General features: G+C 35.0%; 1 protein-coding gene across 2 annotated transcripts in view; it reads left to right on the forward strand.

Annotated features, from left to right (window-relative positions):
• Nucleotides 1-24,216, forward strand: part of LOC126814314 (prominin-1-A) — a 46,094-nt gene extending 21,878 nt beyond the window's left edge. Inside the window, exons 3-27 of one of the 2 annotated variants that reach the window (XM_050539395.1) lie at nt 848-903; nt 1,426-1,631; nt 2,678-2,798; nt 3,324-3,390; nt 4,305-4,400; nt 5,865-6,067; nt 7,500-7,571; nt 8,137-8,200; nt 8,685-8,761; nt 9,200-9,282; nt 10,088-10,240; nt 10,673-10,805; nt 11,402-11,505; nt 11,861-11,951; nt 12,311-12,451; nt 13,104-13,193; nt 13,660-13,734; nt 14,094-14,147; nt 14,738-14,818; nt 15,128-15,196; nt 15,396-15,488; nt 15,794-15,918; nt 16,653-16,688; nt 17,611-17,640; nt 20,586-24,216. In XM_050539395.1, the coding sequence (XP_050395352.1) occupies nt 848-903; nt 1,426-1,631; nt 2,678-2,798; nt 3,324-3,390; nt 4,305-4,400; nt 5,865-6,067; nt 7,500-7,571; nt 8,137-8,200; nt 8,685-8,761; nt 9,200-9,282; nt 10,088-10,240; nt 10,673-10,805; nt 11,402-11,505; nt 11,861-11,951; nt 12,311-12,451; nt 13,104-13,193; nt 13,660-13,734; nt 14,094-14,147; nt 14,738-14,818; nt 15,128-15,196; nt 15,396-15,488; nt 15,794-15,918; nt 16,653-16,688; nt 17,611-17,640; nt 20,586-20,616 (2,351 nt within the window). In that variant the 3' untranslated portion in view covers nt 20,617-24,216. The remainder of the gene's footprint in view (nt 1-847; nt 904-1,425; nt 1,632-2,677; nt 2,799-3,323; nt 3,391-4,304; nt 4,401-5,864; nt 6,068-7,499; nt 7,572-8,136; nt 8,201-8,684; nt 8,762-9,199; nt 9,283-10,087; nt 10,241-10,672; nt 10,806-11,401; nt 11,506-11,860; nt 11,952-12,310; nt 12,452-13,103; nt 13,194-13,659; nt 13,735-14,093; nt 14,148-14,737; nt 14,819-15,127; nt 15,197-15,395; nt 15,489-15,793; nt 15,919-16,652; nt 16,689-17,610; nt 17,641-20,585) is intronic. The other variant, XM_050539396.1, reaches the window with a different exon arrangement.
• The last annotated feature ends 726 nt before the right edge of the window (nt 24,217-24,942 follow it).

Genomic DNA, 24,942 nt, shown 5'->3' on the forward strand with positions numbered 1-24,942 from the left:
AATTCTTAGTTATTTCTGTCATCTTCTTTTTCCGTCGTTTATTTGCAGAGTCTTTTGTACGTTGACACCCCTCAATGTTCCCAAAACCGCCTAAACATTTGATCAAGAAATAACAATCGCTCCCTCACTTAAGCTGGCACCCAAAAAGCTGGCAGATAACAGTCGGGTTGCCAGTTAGTGATGCCCTGACAATTTAGACCAATGCTTGCCCCATGGGCGTTTTTCGGGTAATCCAGTATTTTGCTAGTAAGATTGGGTGTCTATATATACCAAATTTGACATACTTTTATTTTAAAGAACCAACCGATAAATACTTTTCTGGGAAAGCATCTTTAAATCGTACGTTTCATATCCACAAATAAAATGACAAACCAACAATTTCAAGAATTTCAAGACAAACATATCATGCAAGACAATTTCAGAAGTAATTATAATAATGGCTGATTCACAAATGACAAAATGATAATTAAGATAACGGGTAGAATGAACTCTAAGCCGGGTAAACGATTGTCGTTCATAAAACATAAATAGACTCTGGTGCCGCGGTCCGGGTAAATTTGTCCCATAGCGTATTCATTAGCCCAGTCGGTGCAGAAAAGTGGGTCGATAAACTATATTTCATTCATTTTCTACCCCACCCTCTAACGAAAAACACAATACGCGTTTAAACTGTTAAACAAAAAATGGTATTTTCTGGGAAAATCAAATTGTGTTAGGTATCTCTTGTCGTTCTGCTTTTCAAGCAGAAAAAAACAATGTTTGTTTCCACTGCAGTAAATTATTGTTGTAACATATTGGTTTGTTTGTGAATAAAGCGTTTCCCTAAAATTGTTTTTATTCTTTTCAGATTTCATCGTAGATGTAAAAGATGGCAATTTTGATGTCACTCGAGATTATATGCAGGTAACGTCACCATATCAGACATATTCACAGTATAGCTAAACTCAATTCGGTTGTCAACGCTACATCTGGCACGCCATTGCAATATTTTTTGTTTGTCGAAAGCACCACATAAACTTCGAGAATTTATTTTGCTTCCATTTAATAAAATCAGGATTTTCGGGCACGGTTTCCCGTTGTCAGTGGTGCGGAACCAAGGACAAGGACCTGACAAGTATAATGTCCGTGTGGGTATAGTAGGTAATAGTAGTAGGTTTCGCCGCTGTCCGAGCAAAGTTTACCTCATAGAACATTGTATTTCGTAAGCCCGTGTTCATTGGCCCAGTCCTTGCAGAAACGCAGAACGTTAAACTCCATTTCATTTCATACCAGTTATTTACTAAAGAATCCCTCGCCGTCATTAGCCCAGTCATTGCAGAACAGTAGTTTGCTAAATCCTATTTCATTTCATTTCACTAAAGAATCCCAAGTGTATTGTATGTTTATTGTTTTGTAATGTAACGTTAATACGCGTTATATTTCCAGGTGCTAAGCTTATTCGGTGGTTACGCAGCAGCTATAGTCATTGGATTTCTATTCATTATCATATTTACCATAGTTGGTTGCTGTTTTTGTTGCTGTCGATGTTGTGGAAATTGTGGCGGGAAAATGTTGCATAAGTCATCCCCCAGTACATCATGTAGACGTAAAGTGTACAGCGTCATCTTATTGGTTCTTGTTGTGTTTACAGGGTAAGCAGTGCCTTACAAAACATAATATATTTGCAGGATTGTGTACTGTGAAAGTTGAATCCCTGAAAGAAATGTCAGTCCAAAATGTTTCGATGACCCCCTTTTTAACTCAATGAATCCATGTCGTTTCTTCTTGAGTCGAACAGCTAGTGCCCTATCACAGGACCACTGCAGCCCTGCGAAAAAAATAAAATAAAACATTTATAATGTAAGGCAGATCAAGGCAACAGGGAATTTAAAGGAAACATAGATAAACTAGTGCCCTATCACAGGACCACTGCAGCCCTGCGAAAAATAAAATAAAACATTTATAATGTAAGTCAGATCAAGGCAACAGGGAATTTAAAGGAAACACAGATAAACTATCTACTTACTTGAGGGGATCACGTGGCTACGTGGGTAAGACGCTGGCTCGCTAGCCTGGAGGTCGGGTGTTCGATCCCTGCATTGGCCGAGAAAGTTCATCCAGATTTTCCGGTGTGGTTCCCCTTGTCAGTGATGCTGTGGAGTCCTTCGGATGAGACGAAAATCCGAGGTCCCGTGTATACATTGGAATGCAGATAAAAGATCTCTTGGCAGTTGGAATTCGATATAAGAGTAGGCGATAGTGCCGCTACCCGGGCAAAATTTCCCTCATAGCACACTGTATGGTGTATGCCCGTCTTCAGTAGCCCAGCATAGGAGCAGAACAGTAGGACGTTAAACCCCATTTCATCTCGTTTCATGTCACTACTTACTTGATATGTGTTATACGCGTGCTTATATCTCAGCGATTTTATTTTTAAAAAAATATCGTATATTCGATTTTATATTGAAGATATTATGGTATCTTCGACCTTATATTAAAAATAATATATCGCCGATTTTATATTGAAAATATCGTATCATCAATTTTTACTAAGAATATCGTTTCTTCGATTTTTGCAAATATTGTTTCTTCGATTTTTGAAAATATCGTTTCTTCGATTTTTGAAAATATCGTTTCTTCGATTTTTGAAAATATCGTTTCTTCGATTTTTGAAAATATCGTATATTCTATATTCTAGCGTTGGATGTATTTGTATTTATGTTTCCAACGATCGAATGACTACGGCTATTGGTAAATTTGACAGTACCGTTGGTAATAATCTGGATGATGTTGATTTGTTCCTCAACAATACGGTGACGGTAAGTAACCAAAACGAATTAAATATTTTACTATGAATCCTATAATATGTTGAAAGTAAAGAAACTATGGATATTTTACAGTGTCCTGTAATACAAAACAAAATATAAATTTTCCTTGTTGAATATTTTATTTGCTTAAACAACCGTGAATGTTTCAGAATGCCCCTATTGAAACTCTAACATGTTTAATGATCTGTACTATTACATCCTCGTATCGTTGGTATTCACCAAAAATTACCTAAATACAATTCCTATACACAATGCATAAACTGAAATTTAATATCCAATTACCGTTTTTAGTTTATTTTCCTGTTGTAGTCTGTGTACCATTGCTTTGATAACTCTTGTCGTGTATTCTCTATTTTACAATAATATTTTTTTTAGTTTTCACCCAGTAAAACGTCTTTTAGAAATTGAATTGAATTATAATATTTTTGGGTTTTTTTCAGCAAGTAAAATGTCTTTTAGAAAATGATCTGAATTTCGTGTATATATTATAATTCATTTTTTTTGTTTATTTTTCAGCAAGTAAAACGTCTTTTAGACAATGATCTGAATTTCACATTTGATGTCCTCTTTAGAGATTTAGACAGTAAGTAAGATACAAATAATAACAGTTTGACCATGATTGTGGTAATGTCTAATTTATTCGTTATAGTATATGGGTAAAATATTCTCGATGATAAAATAAACTACACCCCTTACTGTTTATACGACTCATATTTCGGTTTCCTTTTTCGAGGGGATCTTTAACGCGAGAATGCTAGATCGGAGACGGTCTTGCACATATGACGTCATACATGTACATGGATTGTGCGTTAAGGTTAAGGTCTCACGTCAAAAGGCAAAACCTAGTAACTCATTTTTTTTTTATCAAAATTGAGTTAGGACCAAATTTTTAGTTACAAGGGTATGTGCTTCCTGTTGTTGTACTAGATATTCCAATCTTTTGATTTTGTAAGCAGTTACACCCATGACACAACCTAGCAACTTCCTTCATTTGCCTAGTAACTCAATAGTCAAATCAATGGATGAGCTGGCGTTTAATTTTCATTCATTACGTTTTCCTTTGTTTTCTCAAAATAAGAAAAAAGTGAGTTACTGGGTTTTGCCTTTTGACGGGAGAGGTAAGGGTTAGGGTTAGGGTTAGCGCTAGCCCTGTTTACGTCTCAAGACTTTGACGAAATCGAAATCTGCAGGGCCTAACCCACAATCCACATAATATGATGTCATATGTGCTAAAATGTGCAGGACCGTTTCCTATCTAGCGTTCTCCTCTTTAACGTGTTGTCATCAAACCAACTGGGTGCTCTTTCCTTTCCCGACCACCCGTTTTCCACGTGGAAACCAGACCGGAAAATCCAAAGGGTCTTTCTCGGCCAATGACGTTATATTCAACTAGCCAGCGTCCCTCACGAATACACAACAAGATTAAACTGTTGTTGTAGTCTCTGTCTACAGGTTGAATCATCAGTTTATGTGTTTGTTTGTTTGTTTGTTTTGTAGACGTGGATGTGTTAGTTGGAATACCCGTTAGAGATAAGTTTGATCAATCGGCTGGCATTAATGCCATCTTTACTCAAGTAGGAGGTCTACAAACAGGTACAGTAAATTTATACTTTCATTAGATTCCAATAATACACAGCATATTTACTTATGAAAAGAACAGGTTCAAATTCGCAATACCATTTCAGCTAGTATCAGAAATCTTTTGCAGGATTTCGGTCATGAAGAGTTTATTCAGCTGACAATCCATTATGCACACAGAGAACTGTATACTCTACTTCGAGAATAGATCTCTGCCCTAAATAACCGCCATATGCAAAAATTAGTATACTATTTTGCCATGCGACTCTACTCCGTTTCACATCTGTCATACACACAAAGACTAAATAAACATTTTCAATTATTTTATTAATAAATGGAATAAATACTTCTCAAAATTCTCGAAGTGTTTTCGACTAAAATCGTAATTTAGTACCCAAAATGTCGATCATCCAGCTTAGTGTCTGTTATTAAGTAGACAGACATCATTAGTTTAGTACGGTCTCCAACAAGACCCTAACCAGCCATGGAACAGTATACTGTTTTTGTAATGCGGTCCTACACCGGTTCACATCTCTTATACTTAAAAAGACTAATTAAACTTAAACCTTTTCAATTATATTAAAAGAAAGCAGAATATATACTTTTCAAAAATCTCGAAATACACTTAGTGTTTGCGACTAAAATCATCGATTTAGTACTTAAAATGTCAGTCAATTAGCTTAGTGTCTGATCTCAAGAATAGCTAATAGTAAACAGGCGGCTTAAGGTGCTGGCAGCACGGGGTAAAATGCTTCCAAGATACTGTTATCGAACAACAGTGGTTTTTGTTCAGAATGAGGTGGGGATGTTGTAACATAAATTCATTTGCTTTGTTAACATACATAACAAAAGGGGGCACCGATGGAGTTCGAAATAAATCAACCACCCTGTTTTGTAAATATGAAGGTAAATCGTCATCAGTATGCTGCCATACGATTTCACCGCAGAAAATAGCCACCAATCATAGACTTAAACGTAGACTGGAATACATGTTTAAAGTGACACGCCTATAATACTTATATTAGGACGGTTCTTCGTCACTTCTATTATGACAAATTACTGTAAAAGTACTCGTATTTCAACAACAAAGTAGTACCGTGTGTTCCTGAAAGCATAAATTTTCCGCCGTGATTCCCCCTTGTCAGTGATGCAGGACGGAGGGCCTGACAAGGACAGCTGTCTAGTCGTTCGGATGGTACAAAAAACCAAGATCTCGTGTACACATTGGCGTGCACGTAAAAGATCCTTTGACAGTTGGAATTCGATAAGCGTAGGCCGTAGTGCCCGCTGTCCTGTCAAAATTTCCCTCACAGCACACTGTTTGGGGTATGCCCGTCTTCATTAGCCCAGTTCGAAGCAGAACAGTAGGACGTTAAACCCCTTTATATTTAATTTCTTTTCATTTTCAAAGCATAAATATACTCTGCCGCGTCTACAACACCTACCTGAATGTCTTGTTTAATGATTTCTCTTTTACAGATGTGAATACAGTTATATCTAAGTTTGATACTGTCGACAGTGACCTTACAAATCTCAAGAGTAACTTTTCCGCCTTCAAGACTGATCTAGATAATTGGATAACTGATTATGAAACTACAAGAGCTACTTGTCCCGACGGCCCATCAGTGTGTAATTTGTTTATCAATGGCAGTAATCTATCTCCTCCATTTGATCCTAATAATGTAAGTGCTTTATTTATTGTAAGAAGCGGTGGGGTGGATGACCGAATGGTTAGCGCGTGCGCGTTGTATCGTAAGGTCTGTCATTGAATCAACTGGCGTGGTTTCGATTCCCCGGCTGTACGTGACAAAGAGTAGGGTCGCCTTTCCAACCTCGTGGGTTTTCTCCGAGACCTCCGGTTTCCTCCCACTGCTAAAGACCCCTACGCGCAAGCGAATTATTTAAATAAAATTGAACCATATGTTGGTCCCGAAATGACCTGGTTTGTGTCGAGAAGACGTTAAACTCTTTGTTTCTCTGTTTCTCTCCCTCTCTCTCTGGTAACCTGGTAACTTGGTAACTTGTTAACCTGTAAGCATGCTGTATGTAAATATAGATAGAAATGAAGTGGTTTGTTCAGGGCTATTACCGTCCGCATCCACTAAAGGTGATATTGCAGACGAAAATACAAGAAAACAATCTAACGTCTTGTAATAATTGTGTACTTTTCATGCCACTGAATATTAATAATGTTATACAATCTCTAAATGTGAATGGCGCTCACGTGCTTTCGGATTTTCTTCACACAGAGATCATTGCTACGATAGCTGAGTAACAAGCACGTGAAGAAACGGGAAGTGACGTCAAACATGACAAACACGAGTTGTCCTTCTATATAACAGACTGAAGTAACGAGCGGTAGCAGACAAACGATCGAATTTCATTTCACTGAAAATTCCGTTGAAGTTGAAAAGTTATTATATGGGACGGTGAGAGGGTATCTCACAATTCAAAAATAGAATTGGCTGTCACTAGATAAGGGACACGAGAAAAATAGAAAAATCCCGTGCATTTTCCCGTTTTTATTCATTCTGTTCTTAATAAAAACATGGTAATGCACGGACTTTTTCTAATTTGTTCGTTATCTTTTATCTACTGACAGCCAATTCTTTTTTTGAATTGTCAGATATCCTCTCATCGTCTCATATAACAACTTTTCATCTTCAACTGAATTATCAGTGAAATGAAATTCGATCGTTTGTCTGTTACCGCTCGTTACTTCAGTCTGTTATATAGAAGGACAACTCGTGTTTGTCATGTTTGACGTCACTTCCCGTTTCTTCACGCGCTTGTTACTCAGCTATCGTAGCAATGATCTCTGTGTTAAAATTATATTTGGGATGTATTTAACGAGCTCTATCACATATTTTATAATGACTGACACCAATATTGTCCTTTAAACCGCATTTCATTTATATCAGAAAATTTTAATCACAGAAGTATACTAACCCACCCTACGCTATTTGAAGTGGTCAAATGGAAAGTAGTTTCGGGTTTTCTAAAATGAGTAAGCATTACCTGCATTGGACAAGACACTCATTGGTGCTGTTAATTGATCATTTGTATTTAATATTATGTATTGATGAAATTCATTTCCAATTTCGATCATTTCAGATTGATATTTCGTCTGTTAAAACTGAGATAGACAACGTAAGAAGCCAGGATATGTCCAGTTTAGTTCAAACTGTAAGTATATTCAGTCATATGCTTTATATCTGCAGTTCCGGTCTCGATATGTCGCGTATCAGTTTGGCACAGAGTTATTGCTCTGTCATCAAACGTTACCGATTTACCGATTGTTTGATTCGGCAAAATCCTGTGACGCCATTGCTGCCCCTCAAATCTATTGTTGCTATCACATAATGACCACTTTTTTCGAAATACAAGTATAGACTTAATCTGTCTGGCTACTATGTTTGTTTATGCCACTGGTGAACCTGTTCCCTATAGACTCATTAATTCCCATCGGTAGTACATCCCCGAGGCAAAAAATGCCAAGTCGGACCGAGGCATTATGGAAATGCTCGCGGATTCAAAACGAAATGTATTTTAGGCAAACTCAAGCCAATCATTGCCATGGGAAGAATGTACTTTTTAACCCCGAGGATGGGAATGTATCACCGAAAGACCATGCATCGAATGGTCGCCGAATATTCGCCGAGGATTCAAATATCCTCGACGGCTTTAAACTTCATTCTGTCTCTTATAAATAATCACACATTATGATATAATGGTAATCTTTTTATGTCAGGCAAAAGATGAATTTAATGGTATTCCCGAAAGAGTGAAAAATGATTCTGCTTCAACTATTCAAGGTAGACAACCATTTCAGATCTACAGGTTTTCATGTTCATTATTTTGTTTGAATTCCTTTGTTTTGGAATTGCTAGAAGCAGTGTTACGGTGCTAAGTGCTTAGGTCATCAGTTCTAATTGCTTTGCTAATATAAGCGTTATCACCAACTACAAACAGCGGGGCGGCGACCTGGATTGGGTGGGTGTTGTGCTAGTGGCCTAATGGGCGCCCTTTAAACATTCCGGTCTGTCATTAAGTCAAGTGACTGGTTTATACCCCACAAGGATGGAGGGTGAGTGCCTGTCCAACCTCGTGCGCTGTCTCTGGGTCCACCAGTTTCCGTCCACTTTTAAAAAAGATTTACGTGCAATTTGTGTCGAGTTTAATCCCATTTATCTCTCTCTGTCTCTAATTGTCCAGCTATTAAAATTTAGGCTGGATTCAATAAATATAACACTTGACACGTGAAAAACGTGTATATTGCATTATGTCAATCTTTTGTAGACCTGAAGACCACCGTCACCAACTATAAAGGGGAAATAACTCCAATTATCGACACGATAGAAAAGTTCCAAACTGACGTAAGTTATCTATGCAATTGCAGTCGATTTATATTCTTATAATAAATAAGCTTATGGATACAGTCAATATTTAATAGGTGATATTACACCTTTTTCATTTTAAATCTATAGGGGATATAACTCCTTTTTAATGTTGAATCGGAAGGAGGTGTAACCTATTTTTAATGTTGAATCAATAGGGGATATAGCTCCTTTTTAATGTTGAATCAGTTGTTGATATAACTCTTTTTAATGTTGAATCAATATAGGAGATATAACTCATTTTTAATTTTGGAATCATAAGGAGGTATAACCCATGTTGAATCAACAGGAGGTAGAACACCTTTTTAATAATCAATAGGGGACTTAATCCATTTTAGATGTGGAATCAATAGGGGATATAACTCCATTCTAATGTTGCAATTACATGTTTTAAACTCCTTATTGTGAATGTTTCAGGCTTCTGGTAGTCTTAACATAGAAGATATTAAGAAACTAGTGACTGAATATAGTGACCTGGCCAAACCTTATGATAAATACAGGTAATGTTAAAGGGGCAGTAGGGGAGATTAGATAAAGCGCTAGCAGTTCTCACTATAATAGTTAAAAACTAGACAATATAAAGGGAATAATAATATGCTGAAAATTTCAGTCCAATTGCTCCGCGCTGAACAGAGATATTAGCGATTGAATTTTAGGTCTAGCCTTGATCATCATTACTAAAGCCGGTACTATGAAAAAGATAGTCTTGACTATCCACGTTTAGATTTAATCATCATGGAGCGTTGAACAGAAGATCGGATTCAAGTCCAGTGAAAATCCGACACATAAGATGGTATCGAGAGTTGATTAAGGTCTTTTCGTCTTAATAAATGTCTAATTAATAGTCCTGCAGAAAGACCTGCAATAGGCAGACTTAGCTCTTGCATAATGTATGTTTAAATTATTGACTATTGCTTTATAAACAGTATTCGTTTGTGTGGCCAAGGACGCCGGTGGCCAGATCACTGGGCCCTCGACTATAAACGGCCTATTGGACGAATGGTTAGCGTGTGCGCGCTGTATCATAAGGTCTGTCATTGAGTCAACTGGCGTGGTTTCGATTCCCCGGTTGTACGTGACTAGTAGTAGGGTCGCCTGTTTAACCTCGTGGGTTTTCTCCGGGTCCTCCGGTTTCCTCCCCCGGCTAAAGACCCCTACGCGCAAGCGAATTATTGAAATAAAATTGACCCATTTGTTAGTCCCTAAATGATTTGTTACTCTCTCTCTCTCTCTCTCTCTCTCTCTCTCTGTCTAATAAAGTAATAGAATTGCAAAAATTATATAGTTCACCCCTTTTTCATTTAGGTGGTATGGTGGCGTTGGCTTGACTAGTATTGTTTTATTGGTTGTTCTATTAGAATTTCTCGGATTAGCCTTTGGTGTATGTGGAAGTAGTTCGGACACCCTCCCTACAGAGAGAAGCTGTTTATCAAATGCTGGCGGAAACATGCTCATGGCGTATGTATTTCATATTTATCCTTTAGTCAAATATGACCTGTCTTTATCATTGGTTTTGGAATTTGAATATTAATAGTTTCTTACATATATTACTCAGTGTATTATATAATTGGTCACTCGTTAAAGATCCTCTGACATTGGGAGCCTGGTGTGCCGCTGTCAGGATGTTATCTTGATCAGTCTTCATGGCGTATTTTGATAATTATTCAGTTTGCAGAATAGTGAGACACTTAACCTCTTTTCATTTTATTTCTGAGAGCATTTTTCAGATTATTTCTCAGTTGTGCTCAGTTGATGCGCAAACGTATGACTTGAAACCCTATCTCATTTTCCTTTAAAACCACTCATTTTGGATACTAATTTTTCTAGATTTTGTTACCGTTATAAGGAATTAGTTCTGATAACATTTCAAATTTATTATTTTTTTTTCAGAGCTGTTGGGTTTATTTTCATTTTTTCTTGGCTCTTGATGTTTCTGACAACACTGACATTTTTAATTGGCGCTCCTGCTGAAAAGTTTATATGCGAACCACTGTCTGAACCTGAGCTAGAAACAATACAAAAGGTTTGAATTTATATTATCGATAAGATCCAATTCGAAATGAAAATTTAGTATTATGTAAGCGTGTACTTTTACAATGAAACGGTGAAGCGGATCAAAGACACAGTCGTTCTGGTCTCAAAGTGGTCAATTTTTATTCATATAATAGTAAATGTACTATTCTGGGAGCCAATATGCCCCTGGATCATTAATCATGTCCGGCATCTTTGTTGGCCGAGATAGTTCTGTGGGATTTTCCAGTCTTTGTCAGTGGTACACGAGGGAGGCCATGATAAGGAAAGGCGTTTAATCCTTCGTATGCAACAAAAAAAAACGAGATCCTATTAACAGTATGGTTGAAAATCGAAATAAAAATAGACTGTGGCGCTGCTGCCCGGAAATAATTCACCCATAGTACACTATTAATCTGTTGGTGCAGAATAATAAGAAAGTTAACCCTTCTTTTCAATACCAGGTGTTCTTAAAAGGGGCAGCATACGCTGGCGCGTGTACAACAATAGCAATCCATTTGGAGTATATGTTTACTCTTTTTCTAAGATATCTAGTAAGAAATACGTATATCATGTTTACATTAATCTTTTTTTTATCTAATTTTGCAGCTTATTGATAATTTTGGTTTATTGGGTAGTGGCAATGAATCATATTTAGGCAAGACTTTGTTGAATGACCCCAATGTTGACCTGAAGATTGGCACCGTCCTGAAGTGAGTATCCTAAATATTCAGTTTTGACAAAATTCTTTAGATCACACGACTGGAAGTGCATATACTTTGGCTGAAAAGTAACATTCTGGATGTGACGTAACGAGAAGAACTGACAGTCAGTAAAACTAACTTGTGAATTAAAGATACATTATGGGAGATTAGATAACGAGTTGGCAAGTCTCACTACATTAGTTAAAAACTAGATAATTGATCCACTATGAATCGAGAATTAAGCGATTGAAATTTCCGCCTAGCCTCGATCATCATTACTAAAATCGGTACGACAAAAACATAGTCTAGATAATCCATTTAATTAGTCCGTTTTATTCAAAGATTTGTTTTGCTTTATCAACAGAGATTGTGGTGATGGAAAAACAGCCTATACTGCTTTCAAACTGAAATACATGTCCGGATTCAATCTATCTATCATCCAAAACTATAAAAGTGTAAGTATAAAACCGAGAGCGAAATAAAACGTAAAGGAATGGGGGTTAACATCCTACTGTTTTGCTCTGACTGGGCTAATGGAGGCGGGTATGCTATGAGGGAAATTTTGCCCGGACAGCGGCACTACGGCCTACTCTTATATCGAGGCGAGGCGAGAGAGAGAGGGGGGCGTCGGGAGAGAGAGAGAGAGAGAGAGAGAGAGAGAGACAGACAGACAGACAGAGGGGTAGTGGGTGGAGGAGGGGATAGAGAGGGTGAGTGAGAAAAAGAGAAGGTGATTTAGTAATGGACAATAGAGACTATACTGGTGTGTTTAATTTGTCTATCAGTTTTAATAACCTCGCATTTTATTTTTTAGCAACTGGACATAGACAGCAAACTGAACAGCTTCAATGTGGACTTCAGTACAATTGAAGTGGCCCCCGCATCATTGAAAGATAACATGCAGAATTTTAAAAACAGTATAACCAATATGAATTTTACTTCTTACACAGAGGAGGTTGGTCACTCAGTCTTTTAATCTTTTTTAATTGATAATTAGAAAAATCAAACGAATACATTTAATTTTTCGTAATTCAGAAACTCTCGATTCAATTAGTTTAGAATCTGCAAAATAGTTAGGTGGAGGCGGCCAAAATATCGTACAGGATGTTTCTTGATAAATGAATGACAGTATATGACCAAATAAATTAATCGGAGGGAGGGGTGGGGGCATGGTGTTGTCCATTTAAACATTATGTAAATGCTAATACGAAAAGTCCATAATCAGCTCTCTAGAACACCGGGTGGTAGTGATTTTGAACGGATTTAAACAAAATCGCTGTCTAATTTAAAACTGGATAATCAAGATTTGGTTTATCATCGTAACAACGATAGCAAAGACAATCGAGTCTACGCTATTCTTAAAACATTTATAATTCCGCACAGAACAAAGTAATTTGACTGAAATTTTCAAATTATTCACTTTGCATTATCTATTTTTAAACTATTATAGTGAAATTGTCAGATCTTTTATCGAAATTTTGGATATTGCATGAAGGCCGTTTATGTTGATAATACATACGACTCTATGTAAGACCAAATGACAATTCTCAATTTCTATTAAACTTTTGTGTTTGATAGTTGTAGTAATTTCTTGTCTTGTTTTTCAGTTAAATAAAAATGTAACAGGTGATGACTTAACGGCTTTCATTACGGGTTTAACTGCTGCTATTAATGCTGCAAGCCCAAGTACTTTTAAGGTAGGTTATTATTCTTTTGGATTTTTGTGAAATAAATGAAATATTTTCGTCAGTGATTAAATGCATTGTGTAATTTAGAAATCTAGGGGCCGTAAAAAACAGTATTGTCTATAACACTCTGAAGTCAAACTTGGTCATAGATTTTAAGCCAGACATTGTAACGTGACCTGCGTTTTAAGTCTTACCTGATAATGTGGTCATGGGTTTTAAATCAGACCTGGGCTGGTAATATGGTCAAACCCGGTAATATTGTGATAAAAAATGGTAATTTATCGTGCCTTTAAGTAGTCTAATCAAAATAATATTAACATTCGACACGGAACTTTATAATGCTGTCTGAAATTGATCGACCCTGATCGTCATCATTGTCTTTATGGAGTGGCCATCAAAATACACAGAACAAAATTAGATCTACTTTTAAATTGTGATTTTAGATATTTGATTATATATTTCATTTGAATTACAGACAGACATGACGACGCACCGAGACGATTTAATAACAATTAGAGACGGTTCGTTTAGTGACGCAGTTGCTTCTAAGGTGAGGTTCATTTTTACTTCCAGTAATGGCTGCATCACCATTTCGCCTATAAGGCTGTAAGTCACACTGTGTTTGTGAAAGGAAACTGTTGTAAATACAGTATAGTAGATTCACATTTTTTCATAATGTATATTAACTAAATTATATGGAAATAATGTACATCAAATGTTAAATTGTTATTAATATTATACTACTCTTTATACAATTGTTATACGACTTTTAAATTGAATAAATATTTTAAAGAAAAAAAAAAAAAAAAAAAACCTGTCAAAAACAAATCCGTTACATGGTTTAAAGCATCATCTTAATGTATTCTTTATTATCTTTTTTTTATTTTATTTAATATTTTTAAATTTCAGAATACACTGGCGTCAAGCATGAGTAGTCTTGAAACATCTGTGGGAGGTATACCGGTATGTATTTCTGATTTACAGAAACTCAGCTTAGGGTACAAATTACAATTGACCATTTCAGTGGATTGTATATGTTCATTTGTTTTGTCTTAGTTCAAAATTTACGTCTTGTGCATGGCTCTAAACGATAGTGGGGGCGAATGGTTAGCGCGTGTGCGTTGTATCATAAGGTCTGTCTTTGAGTCAACTGTCGTGGTTTCGATTGCCCGGTTGTACACTACAAGGACTAGTGTCGCCTGTCCAACCTCGTGGGTTTTCTCCGGGTCCTCCGGTTTGATCCTACTCCTAAAGCCCTAGTTTGTGCCGTGGACGTTAAACTCTCTCTCTCTCTCTCCTGCCCTACTGTTCTTCTCTATAATGGATAATTAAGGTGGGCGTACGAGGGAAATTTTTACCGGACAGCGGCGCTAATTCCTAATCTACTCTTTCATCAAATTCCAACCGCCAATGGTTCTTTTACTAACACGCCTCGTTTTTTGTCATATTCGAAGGAGAAGAGGCTCTCCGTCCTTCACCATTGACCGTCTTTGAATAGACATCATCAGCTACATAAACATGTTAAAACAAATTATTGTGATTTATTTTTTCAGACAAAGATTGATACTCTATTAGCCAGCCTTAATACAACTCAAGAATTCTTAAATACCAATGGCAGCACTGTATTGACTAATGTAAGTGTTTGTTTGTTTATATACATGGAATCAGTCCAAATATGGTTCAGATCCGTTCAGTATTCATGATGCATTGGAGATTTCACAGCATTCAGCATCCCCTTCATTCAATATAATCAGCCAACGCCTTTGAATTGGTCCCTTTTTAATCCGATTGAATCCTAGCCGGGCAAATTATCTACCATTGATATTTTGATTTTATTTCTTAATCAATTTGGACACATATACAAAGGTGTGTATTTAGCTATTAAATGAAAAATGCATCATCATCGGCTTTGATAATGCATATACATAAAAATTATATTCCAGGTTCTACGAGACTTTGTACTGCGGGTATTTACAATCACCGATGCTTTAGTAAATCGTGCTATTTCAGGGGTAAGTAATTTTCTGTTAGACTTGTATATTACAACATCTACAAATACATATTTAGAAAGTGGGAGGCTATCTTTATGTTAAGAAATGATTGTTCCAAACTGATTATTGTTTATTTATGTGTATTAATCTGTATAAAATCATAAACATCTATCTATATTGAATTACAATGGAATAAACATAATTGTATTGTTCATTACAGCTAGAAAATGATGTAGCGAAATGTACACCAGTATATAATCTATATCAATCTGTGGTTGTTATTGGTTTCTGTAAATATGTCATCGATGCCTTCGTAAGTATTTTAAAAATATATTATTTATTTTGTAATAATTGTCAAGGGAAAAAGGGAGAGGGGGGCATAATATATATTTTTTTAAAACATTTTTTAACCCTGAACTGTTTTCAAACACTTGGTAATCTTGTGCTCGTTCTTCTTGGAGAATGGCGCATCTGTTGACGGGCCTTTTGATATGGCGGCACAATTCCAAGATCGCTGCCATGACGCCACACTCTGACCCTGATTAATTCACACGACACCCGTACTTATTTTTTATTGATGGATATAATGTTATTGTTGTCTCTGTGTTTGGTTTTCAGAATGGTTTCTGGTTCTGTATTGGTTGGTGCCTTTTCTTCTTTGTACCAAGTACAATATTTTCTGTGAAACTAGCAAAACATTTCAGAAGAATGAAGCAACTTGATATGTACGATGCTACGCTACCGTAAGTAAAACATTCATGTTTAAATTGTATCATGTCTTGTATCACTCACATCATCTATATATGGTGCCCAGTCTATTTGGGGGTGTGTCTATCTAGTTTGTGTCCTTTCCGGTTTTGTGTTTTAGTGCAGTCCTTCTACACTTATTATTACAATTTTTGATTTCCCAATTTCAATCTAAACTTTAAAGATACATTATGGGAGATTAGATAAAGAGCTGGCAGTTCTCACTATAATTTCAGTAAAATTGATCCACTCTAAACCGATAAATTAATGATTGAATTTTCGGCTTAGTCTCGATCACCTTTACTAAAGTCGGTCTGATAAAAAACATAGTCTCGATTATCCATTATCCATTTCATGATTAAATCATAAATGAAAGTTGAGCAGCAAATGGGATCCTAATCCACTAAATATCGCAGACTAGCGATGAAATCGAGAGTTGATTATGGTCTTGATAAGTTAATTAATGTCTAATTAATAATTTAGAAAACATTTCAGGCCTACAGAAAGACCTGCAATAGGGATATTTAGCTCTTGCATAATGTTTAAATGAAGTTTTAAAAAGTATATTATAGAAAATGAATACGTCAAACAAAGATGAAAGTTATTTTTCAATTTTTTCGGTTAGTGCTGACAAGTAGGACTTTAAACCTTATGTTAATTCATTTAAATACATTATGGGTACCTATCGTGACTATAATTATACTTATGCAACTTATCTTTTTTTTAACAGAACTAAAAACGATGATCATAATATGATCGGTGGAAGGTAAGTTATCTTTTAACGTTCATACTATTTTAGATTAATGTATAAAGCTAATTGGGGCATTTGACTGGCTTCATCTGATTTCAAGGATCAAATCATGCTGTGAAGACTGGGCCCTGGCAAGGGACAACGTATAGTCGTTCGGGTGGGACGAAAAACCAAGGTCCTGTGTACACACTGGCGTGTACGCTTGACAGTTGAAATTCGATAAAAACAAATTAGGCCGTAGCGCCGCTGTTCGGGCAAAATATCCTGCATACCACACTGCATGGCATATTCCCGTTTTTCATTGGCCCAATCGGTACAAAACAGGTTCACGTCATTTCGTACTGTGTGAAGACGCATTTCAAACATTTCTTGAACGCCAATCGCTTTTGGTGGACCAATCGTATATATATATATATATATATATATATATATATATATATATATATATATATATATATCAAATTATAAGATTATGTTGTATTGCTTATTTTTTAGGACTTAGGCCATACAGGTATTGTCTGTTTTATGATGCACAAAGGGACATTTCGTCAAAATTGAAATTGATTGATTGGAATGTGTGGTGACCCTAACTGCATACCGCAGTGTAAATTAAGTAAATGAAATGAAATGAAATGGGGTTTAACGTCCTACTGTTCTGCTCCTAACCTGGGCTAATGAAGACGGGGTGTAAATTAAGACAATAACGTGAATTTTCAACTACATCTAGTATAAGGATCATGAAGTTATCCAAACAATTGGGCACAACGGCTGATATCATAAACTGTTGATCATTGATTCTTGACGAAATGTCTCATTTCATATTGGTCGTTTCAGTTATTGAAATAATTTAATTTATATTTTGTTGCGTTTTGTTTGAATTTCTTGAGAAAGTGTTTAAAATACATAAAGCATTTAAAATTGTTATCTTTATTATCAGTCCACCACCAGCATATGCATTTGGAGATGGGTAATTAACGTTCATTGTTTGTGTATATTTAAAATTTATTATCACTCCGTATTCCCCAAACTGTATCAAGTTTTAGTTACCAATTCTTCCTATCCGTGAGTAATGTATCACCCTTTAGTTACCAATTCGTTCTATGGTTTGTTTCATTGTTACTTGGTATACCCAAATCTGTGAGTAATGTATCACCCTTCAGTTATCAATTCGTTCTATGGTTTGTTTCATTGTTACTTGGTATACCCCAAAATGTGAGTAATGTATCACCGTTTAGTTACCAATTCGTTCTATGGTTTGTTTCATTGTTACTTGGTACCCGAAACTGTGAGTAATGTATCACCGTTTAGTTACCAATTCGTTCTATGGTTTGTTTCATTGTTACTTGGTACCCGAAACTGTGAGTAATGTATCACCGTTTAGTTACCAATTCGTTCTATGGTTTGTTTTATTATTTAATGGTATTCCCAAATCTGTAGCAGCTTTTAGTTACAAATTCTTCCGATAGCGTGTTTTACTTTATATAGGTATTCCCCAATCTGAGACTAATGTAGAAACTTTTAGTTACTTATTCCTATAGTAATTTTACTTTATATAGGTATTCCCCAATTTGTGACTAATGTGGCACCTTTTAGCTAACCTTTTTAGATTTAATGCTGTTCCCCAATCTGAGACTAATGTAGTCGCCTTTTGTGACCAATTCTTCCTATATAGTGGTTTTTATTTTGTTTATTGGTATTCCCCAATCAGAATCTGTGATAATGTGGCATCTTTTAATAACCATTTTGTTATGTTTAATTGTATTCACCAATCATATTTTAGTTACCAATTCTTTTTATGTACTTTATTTTGATTATCAATTGGTATGCACTACTCCGTGACAAAAAAGTACCATTTATGATTTAGTTACCATTTCCCTCATAATACACTGGGGGCCACGGTGGCGAAGTGAGTATAGACGCGGGAGGTCGCGGGTTCTTTTCCGATGTTGGCCGAGAAAGTTCGTTCGTCGGGATTTTCCGACTTGGTTTCCCCTTGTCAGTAGTACAGGACGGAGGATCTGACAAGGACAGATGTCTAGTCGTTCGGATGGGACGAAAAACCAAGATCCCGTGCATACATTGGCGTACACGTAAAAGATCCCTTGGCAGTTTGAATTCGATATAAGAGTAGACCGTTGCGGTCCTGTCCAGGCAAAATTTCCCTCATAGCACACTGTATGGCTTCTGTCCGTCTTCATTATCCTAGTCGGAGCAGAACAGTAGGGCGTTAAACCTCATTTCATTTCATTACACACAGTATGACGTATACCTGTCTTCATCAACCCGATTTCATTTACCAGTGTGTATATGTATTGCAATGGGGGGGGGGGGGGGCATGTTAGCTCATTGTATTGATTTCTTTAGTAGATTTTTGTTTTACATTAGAATGTGTTTTGATTTTATTTGTTTTATGCAATAGCTATTAGTTATCTTTACTTATAGTTTTTTTTTGTTTTAATTTTTTTTTTAAATTCAAAGTAAACCACCAGTGAGCGAAAGCTATCCTCTACCTAGGTAAATAGTAAGAACTAAAATAGCCAATAACTGCTCCCCTAAAAATATATGTGACCGGTTAGGCCAATTGAGACACGTCTTATTTGAGATAAGCCGCAAATCGATTGGTACTAATAAACTAATTTGAGTTTTTGGCATATTTTGGCATAGATTCCCCTGAATCTCAAAAGTCTAAAACTCTACTGAAGCGCATGCTTTTTTGGGGTTCCTCTGGGGCCTTCATTTTTGTGTTTCAGTAATTTTCAATCGGCCATTTTTTAAGATTAATTTCACTTGCAAATTTAAAGGTTTTTGAATAGATAAATTTAATTGATGTATAGTTGTTTTGATTGTTAAATCCGTGTATCTCATTAAGCCACTGCCGGCCATTACATTATGTTTTTTATTGACCTGCTTTATCCTTCTGAATTAGCTTTTAAAAAAAGCCCACAACAAATGCTTAGTGCTAATATGAATGGGTATTGTTTGTTATCTAGTGTTCTTTTCGAATAATGGATACTGCAACAATAACAGCCAAGGTCTGCTTGAACGTTCTTTTTTTAGATACATGAATGCAAATCTTTACAGCGTTTCGATAGCTATAGTTACCCCCAATCCCAACCCGTCTGCGTGTAGCTTCAGTATAAGGTCTTGTGTGAAATAGCTTTATTTAACGTCCGCTTCTACCGAAGTGATATCGCAGATAATGTATAAGGTCCAAGGACATCTTTAAGATGTATGTGTTAGCTAATCTAACTCGACCCGATTAGCCAATTAAAAGATGCTTTTCCTCTTACAATATTGGTTTTAACCTATCACAGTTGCTCAAAGTGCAAACCAAATAAAAAATGTTCTGAATCTTAATGGGAGATAACCCTTCCGTTGGTAAACTTTTCTTGTATGCAATCGGGTTTTTCTAGATATTTGGACAAAAATTCAAGGCAGTGTAAGCTTACTCTTTTAAGAACTCCTTTAAGTCTTATAGTGCTTTGGGTGTGGATATTTATTTTCACACTTTATGTAGATTAGATTGAATATTAATTTCATTGACTATTCTTATTTTATCAACATACTTCTCTCAAATTGCATTCATTTTGTTTTTAATTTGAATATATTGTTAATCTAAGAAAGCCCATACAAACAGTCGAGTAATTACATTAAACAAACATAATGGTTCCAAAGTGGTTTTAGATCTTTATTTACTAGATTAAAACAAAAACTTTAGGTTAGTTAGAGTCATGGCCTCGATGTTACTAGGCACAATTAATTAAATATAATGAGTTTATGTTGATATTTTTGATCGTGCATGATCTTAAACTCTGCAATTGCCGCTAATGATGTCATCCCCGATTGGTTCGTTCTATTTTACAAAAGGTTATACTGATTGTACTTATATGTTGGTTTTTTTTTTCGTTTCAGAAACAAAGTTGGCCACTCTGATAAATTTTAAGATCGATACAGAAAAGATACCAGCAAGTGCTTTGTAAGAATCTGTCCATGACGTCATAATACTGCTGAATTTCAATGTCTGACGATACATACGTTGCGATGAATAACACTATAGCCAATTATAGTAAAACCAGATTTTAATTGTGTCACTATTTATATCTTTTATGTTGCACTTCGTTGACATCTCACATTCAGATGTTATTTCGTTTCGTTTTATTTTGATGGTACCACATTCGTATCTGTTAAATTTTTTTGAAGTGCGTGTTCAGAAAAATCAGAAGAAAAAAAACAAATAGCATCATATATCTCATTTGTTTTGGAAGACGGCGCTCAGATCAGGCGAACTTCTTGACTAAATAAATTGTCCGTATTCGTATACTGTGCCGCGTATTGCGGTGAATTATGCGAGTGCGAATTCGGATTGATAAGTATGAAGATCTTTTCTTGTGCGAACAGTTTAATGATAGAAATTGCCTTGATTACAATGTAGTCTAAAAAATATTAAATAAAACGAAACGAATATTTTATCTAATTTTAACTAAGCTCGACTAATTACAAACAATATTTTATATTTTGGTTTATGTCTACGTACTGTCATTAACTTGAAAGACAGTAATGTTATCAAACAAAATCCGTCCTAAAATATATTTTTGACACGATCGTATGTGCAATTCAGTATTATTTTTTTTATTTCTTTACAATTTTACTTTCAAAACATTCCGTTTTAAACAAATTGATAAAATTGTGATGTCTAGCCCAGACAAAAACACAATTAAGGTGATAATAGAACGTCCTGATATTGGTGGAGTGATAGAAGAAATGTATTCGATGATTGGCATGTAGAGTGCTATTACAATATACATTCTTGATCATATTATTATTATTTTTATTTCTGCATGTAATTAGTCTAGACAAGAAATCGCTCTCTGTTTTTCCGTTAAATTTTGTTAGCAAAAAAAAAATATGTAATCGTAATTGAGATAGGTGTTGTTTTTTTTTAGTGTGATTCAGCTTTGATTTTCACTACCAACCTTAGAAAGCCTTGTTTGCGGTTATTATTTTCCCTATGAGTGAAAAAAGGGGACTTTGATTAAAGTCTGTATTTACATTAAATTTTGTTAGTAATCTGAAAACTAAAACTATGTAATCAGAATTGAGATTGTTTTTGTTTGTTTGTTTTTTTAATTTGATTCAGCTTTACTTTCCACTATAATCCTTAGAAAGCATCTTGTTTGCCATTATTATTTGTCCTAGGAGTGGAAAACAGCTACTATAATTAAAGTCCCCCTGTAAGGTTGTACCTAAGTAGAACCCTCACCATACTGTACTGTTTTCTCCTCTTCCTTCCTTTTTAAAATTTTATTTTAGAAAGGCTATCAATATAGATAAACATAATTTTACCCTCTTTTACATTATTTCTCTGTTATAATTTGACCGGCGGTTTTAAAATAACATATTATATTAGATAAACTTCTATTATTATATTAAAGTCACTGGTCGTCATTTGCTGGACAATATTTATTATTTAAACATACATTATGCAAGAGCTAAATCTGTCAATTGCAGGTCTTTCTTTAGGCCTGAAGTGTTATCTAAATTATTAATTAGACATTAATTAACTTATCAAGACCATAAACAACTCTCGATGGCATCATCAGCCAGCGATATTTACTGGATTAAAACCCGGTCTGCTGCTTCTGATTAAATCAAAAAATGGATAATCGAGATTATGTTTTTTTTTATCGTTCCGACTTTAGTAATGATGATCGAGGCTAGGCCCAAAATTCCCTTTACATTATCGTTTTTAACTATTATAGTGAGAACTACCAGCTCTTTAAACGTTGACAATATTGTAGTTTGAAAGGGATTCAAAATACCTCAAATGACGACCAGGGACTTTAACTACGTATTATTCTTTGTTTGCTCACATTCTAGAATCTGATTGGGATTATTTTGCTGTGTATTTTTATGATTTGAATTTTTGTTTATCATTATAAATGATAATATATGTACATATCAATTTAATGTCTTGATGTGCCACTTACACCAGAACTTCAACTTAATTATAAGACCTACAATATACAATTGTTAGTTTTGGCAAACACTTTCCAAAAGATTGTAGTTTTAGTTTGTTTCCAAAAGAATATAATAAAGAACTAAATATATTTGATAGAATGAACACTTATTATTAAACGTGTATTATTTTACAGTATACTGGTCATATATATTAAAAGCGCTAAACCTATTTGATTTACGTCAAAATGAAATATTAAATTGGGTTTATTTGACTTGTTATTTCGATTAATTATAGATCAGGATCTAAACGATTAATTTTTTCATGCGAAAGATTAAATAGTAATTTGTTTTCTAAATTTAGTTTCATTTTTGGCTCACTCTATCGATACATAATCACTTATACAGACTTTATATCCAACAACACATCAATAACTTTCACTTAGTAATAATTATGTGATCACGTCATCACGTGTTCAGCAATTGACTGTGATAATTTTGAGGAATACTTTTATAATGAATGTACATGTACTTCACACTGAATAGCCAAAGAAACGTTTAATTTTTCGCATATATATGTATAAATTGCTAATAATGCCGATTCCGTAAATTGTTCCTATTTAGTAATATAACATGTGTGTATAAGTATACTTGAATGTCATTTGGTATTATTTGTACACCTGCGACATTTAAGCAATTTATGGATCCCTGAAATATTGTATTCAAGGGATGTCCCATATTTTCTTTTTTATTATTGAAAATTAGATTTATCTAATTGGCGCAAGATCAAATGCCAAATATCATTTAAAGATGTTATTGTGCGTTTCTTTAGCTTTTGGGTTCACTTATAAATAAATGCACAGTTCTCACCCGTGTTTATTGCAAGGTGTGCATAATGTTATTAACATATTAAAATTATAACTACGGTTTCCTCGTGCTATCAAATTAACTGTATCAGTGTGGTGTAAATGTAGTCTTAGACGAAACGTTACTCAACAGAATATTCAAATAGAAAGTTGTTTAATTGTTAATTAATTATTCATATAGTATTAAACAGAATCGAAATTATAATTCAAAAATAACTTTATTTACATTTTTGGAAAATAACTTATTCTGAGTTCCGAGTAGCTCCAGTTATATTATACCGATACCGATATATATAGTTTTTACTATGACAAAGTGCAATAAAAACAACATTTTAATGTCAGTGTCCGAGAAATACATTGGATCTTTGACATTCGGACATACATCTTAATATCATAATATTTGTATCTATTTAGAACTTTATATTGATCATGTATTTTCATGAATACAATTGTGAAGAATTAAATTAATATCCATAAATCTAACCAATGCTCTACTTTTTATATATTTGATCAACATTTCATATTAAATCCACTCCTTTTATTGTACAAAAAATGATACTATAATATTTTTAATACTGTGAAAATATTCCATATAAGCAGTTGTTATAAATCCACCTTTGTACTGTTAAAAAATCTATAATAGTTTAAGCCTAGAAAGTGATATTAGGCGATTTAAATCAGAGACCTGTATATTATATTTTGTTGAATAAATTTGGTGTTTACTGAAATGGTTTGTTTTAAACTTCGGTCCACATACCCGCACCCCCCCCCCACCCCGCACCCCGATAGCTCAGTGTGTATGGCGCTGAGTCACTCATCGGTCCCAGGTTCGATAACGGTTTTGCCGAGAAAGTTCCTCCGGACTTTGTAGACTAATTTCCACTGTTAAGGAAAGGAATCAGCTTTGGGACGAAGCCCAAATAAATATTCCTTAACAGCTGGAATTCGATGAAGAGTAGGAGGAAATGCCACTGTCCTGGCTAAATCACTCTCATGTCTATTAAAGTTGCAATTTCATATTTTTAAGTTATATTTTTAAAATTTATTAAAATAAAGCCTTGAAATAGATGGTATCTATAAACAGTCCTACCTTGTTAAAGAATAATCCTATTAATCCTATAATTCACTATTGCCAGTTGAGAAATTGGCAAAAATATCATTTTCATCGACAAATTCAAACGTTTGAAGTTAGCTACTCCATGGTGGAGAATAGAAAACAAGGGTGGTAATTGGGAGGTAATTGTGTTATTATTTCTGGTGTAAATGAGTTTTAAGTGTGAGAATGACACCTATGATCGTATAATAGTGAGTTGACAACCTATTAAGCAAAAGACATAGAAATAATTATGTTTTGACTTTCTTAGAAAATATGAAATTGTAACTTTAATATGTATTAGTGGGAATTTGATGAGAAGTGGGAAGTAAGCCGCTGTCCAGGTCAAATTTCC

This window comes from Patella vulgata, chromosome 3 (assembly GCF_932274485.2).
Source record: "Patella vulgata chromosome 3, xgPatVulg1.2, whole genome shotgun sequence".
Classification (NCBI taxonomy): Eukaryota; Metazoa; Mollusca; class Gastropoda; family Patellidae; genus Patella; species Patella vulgata.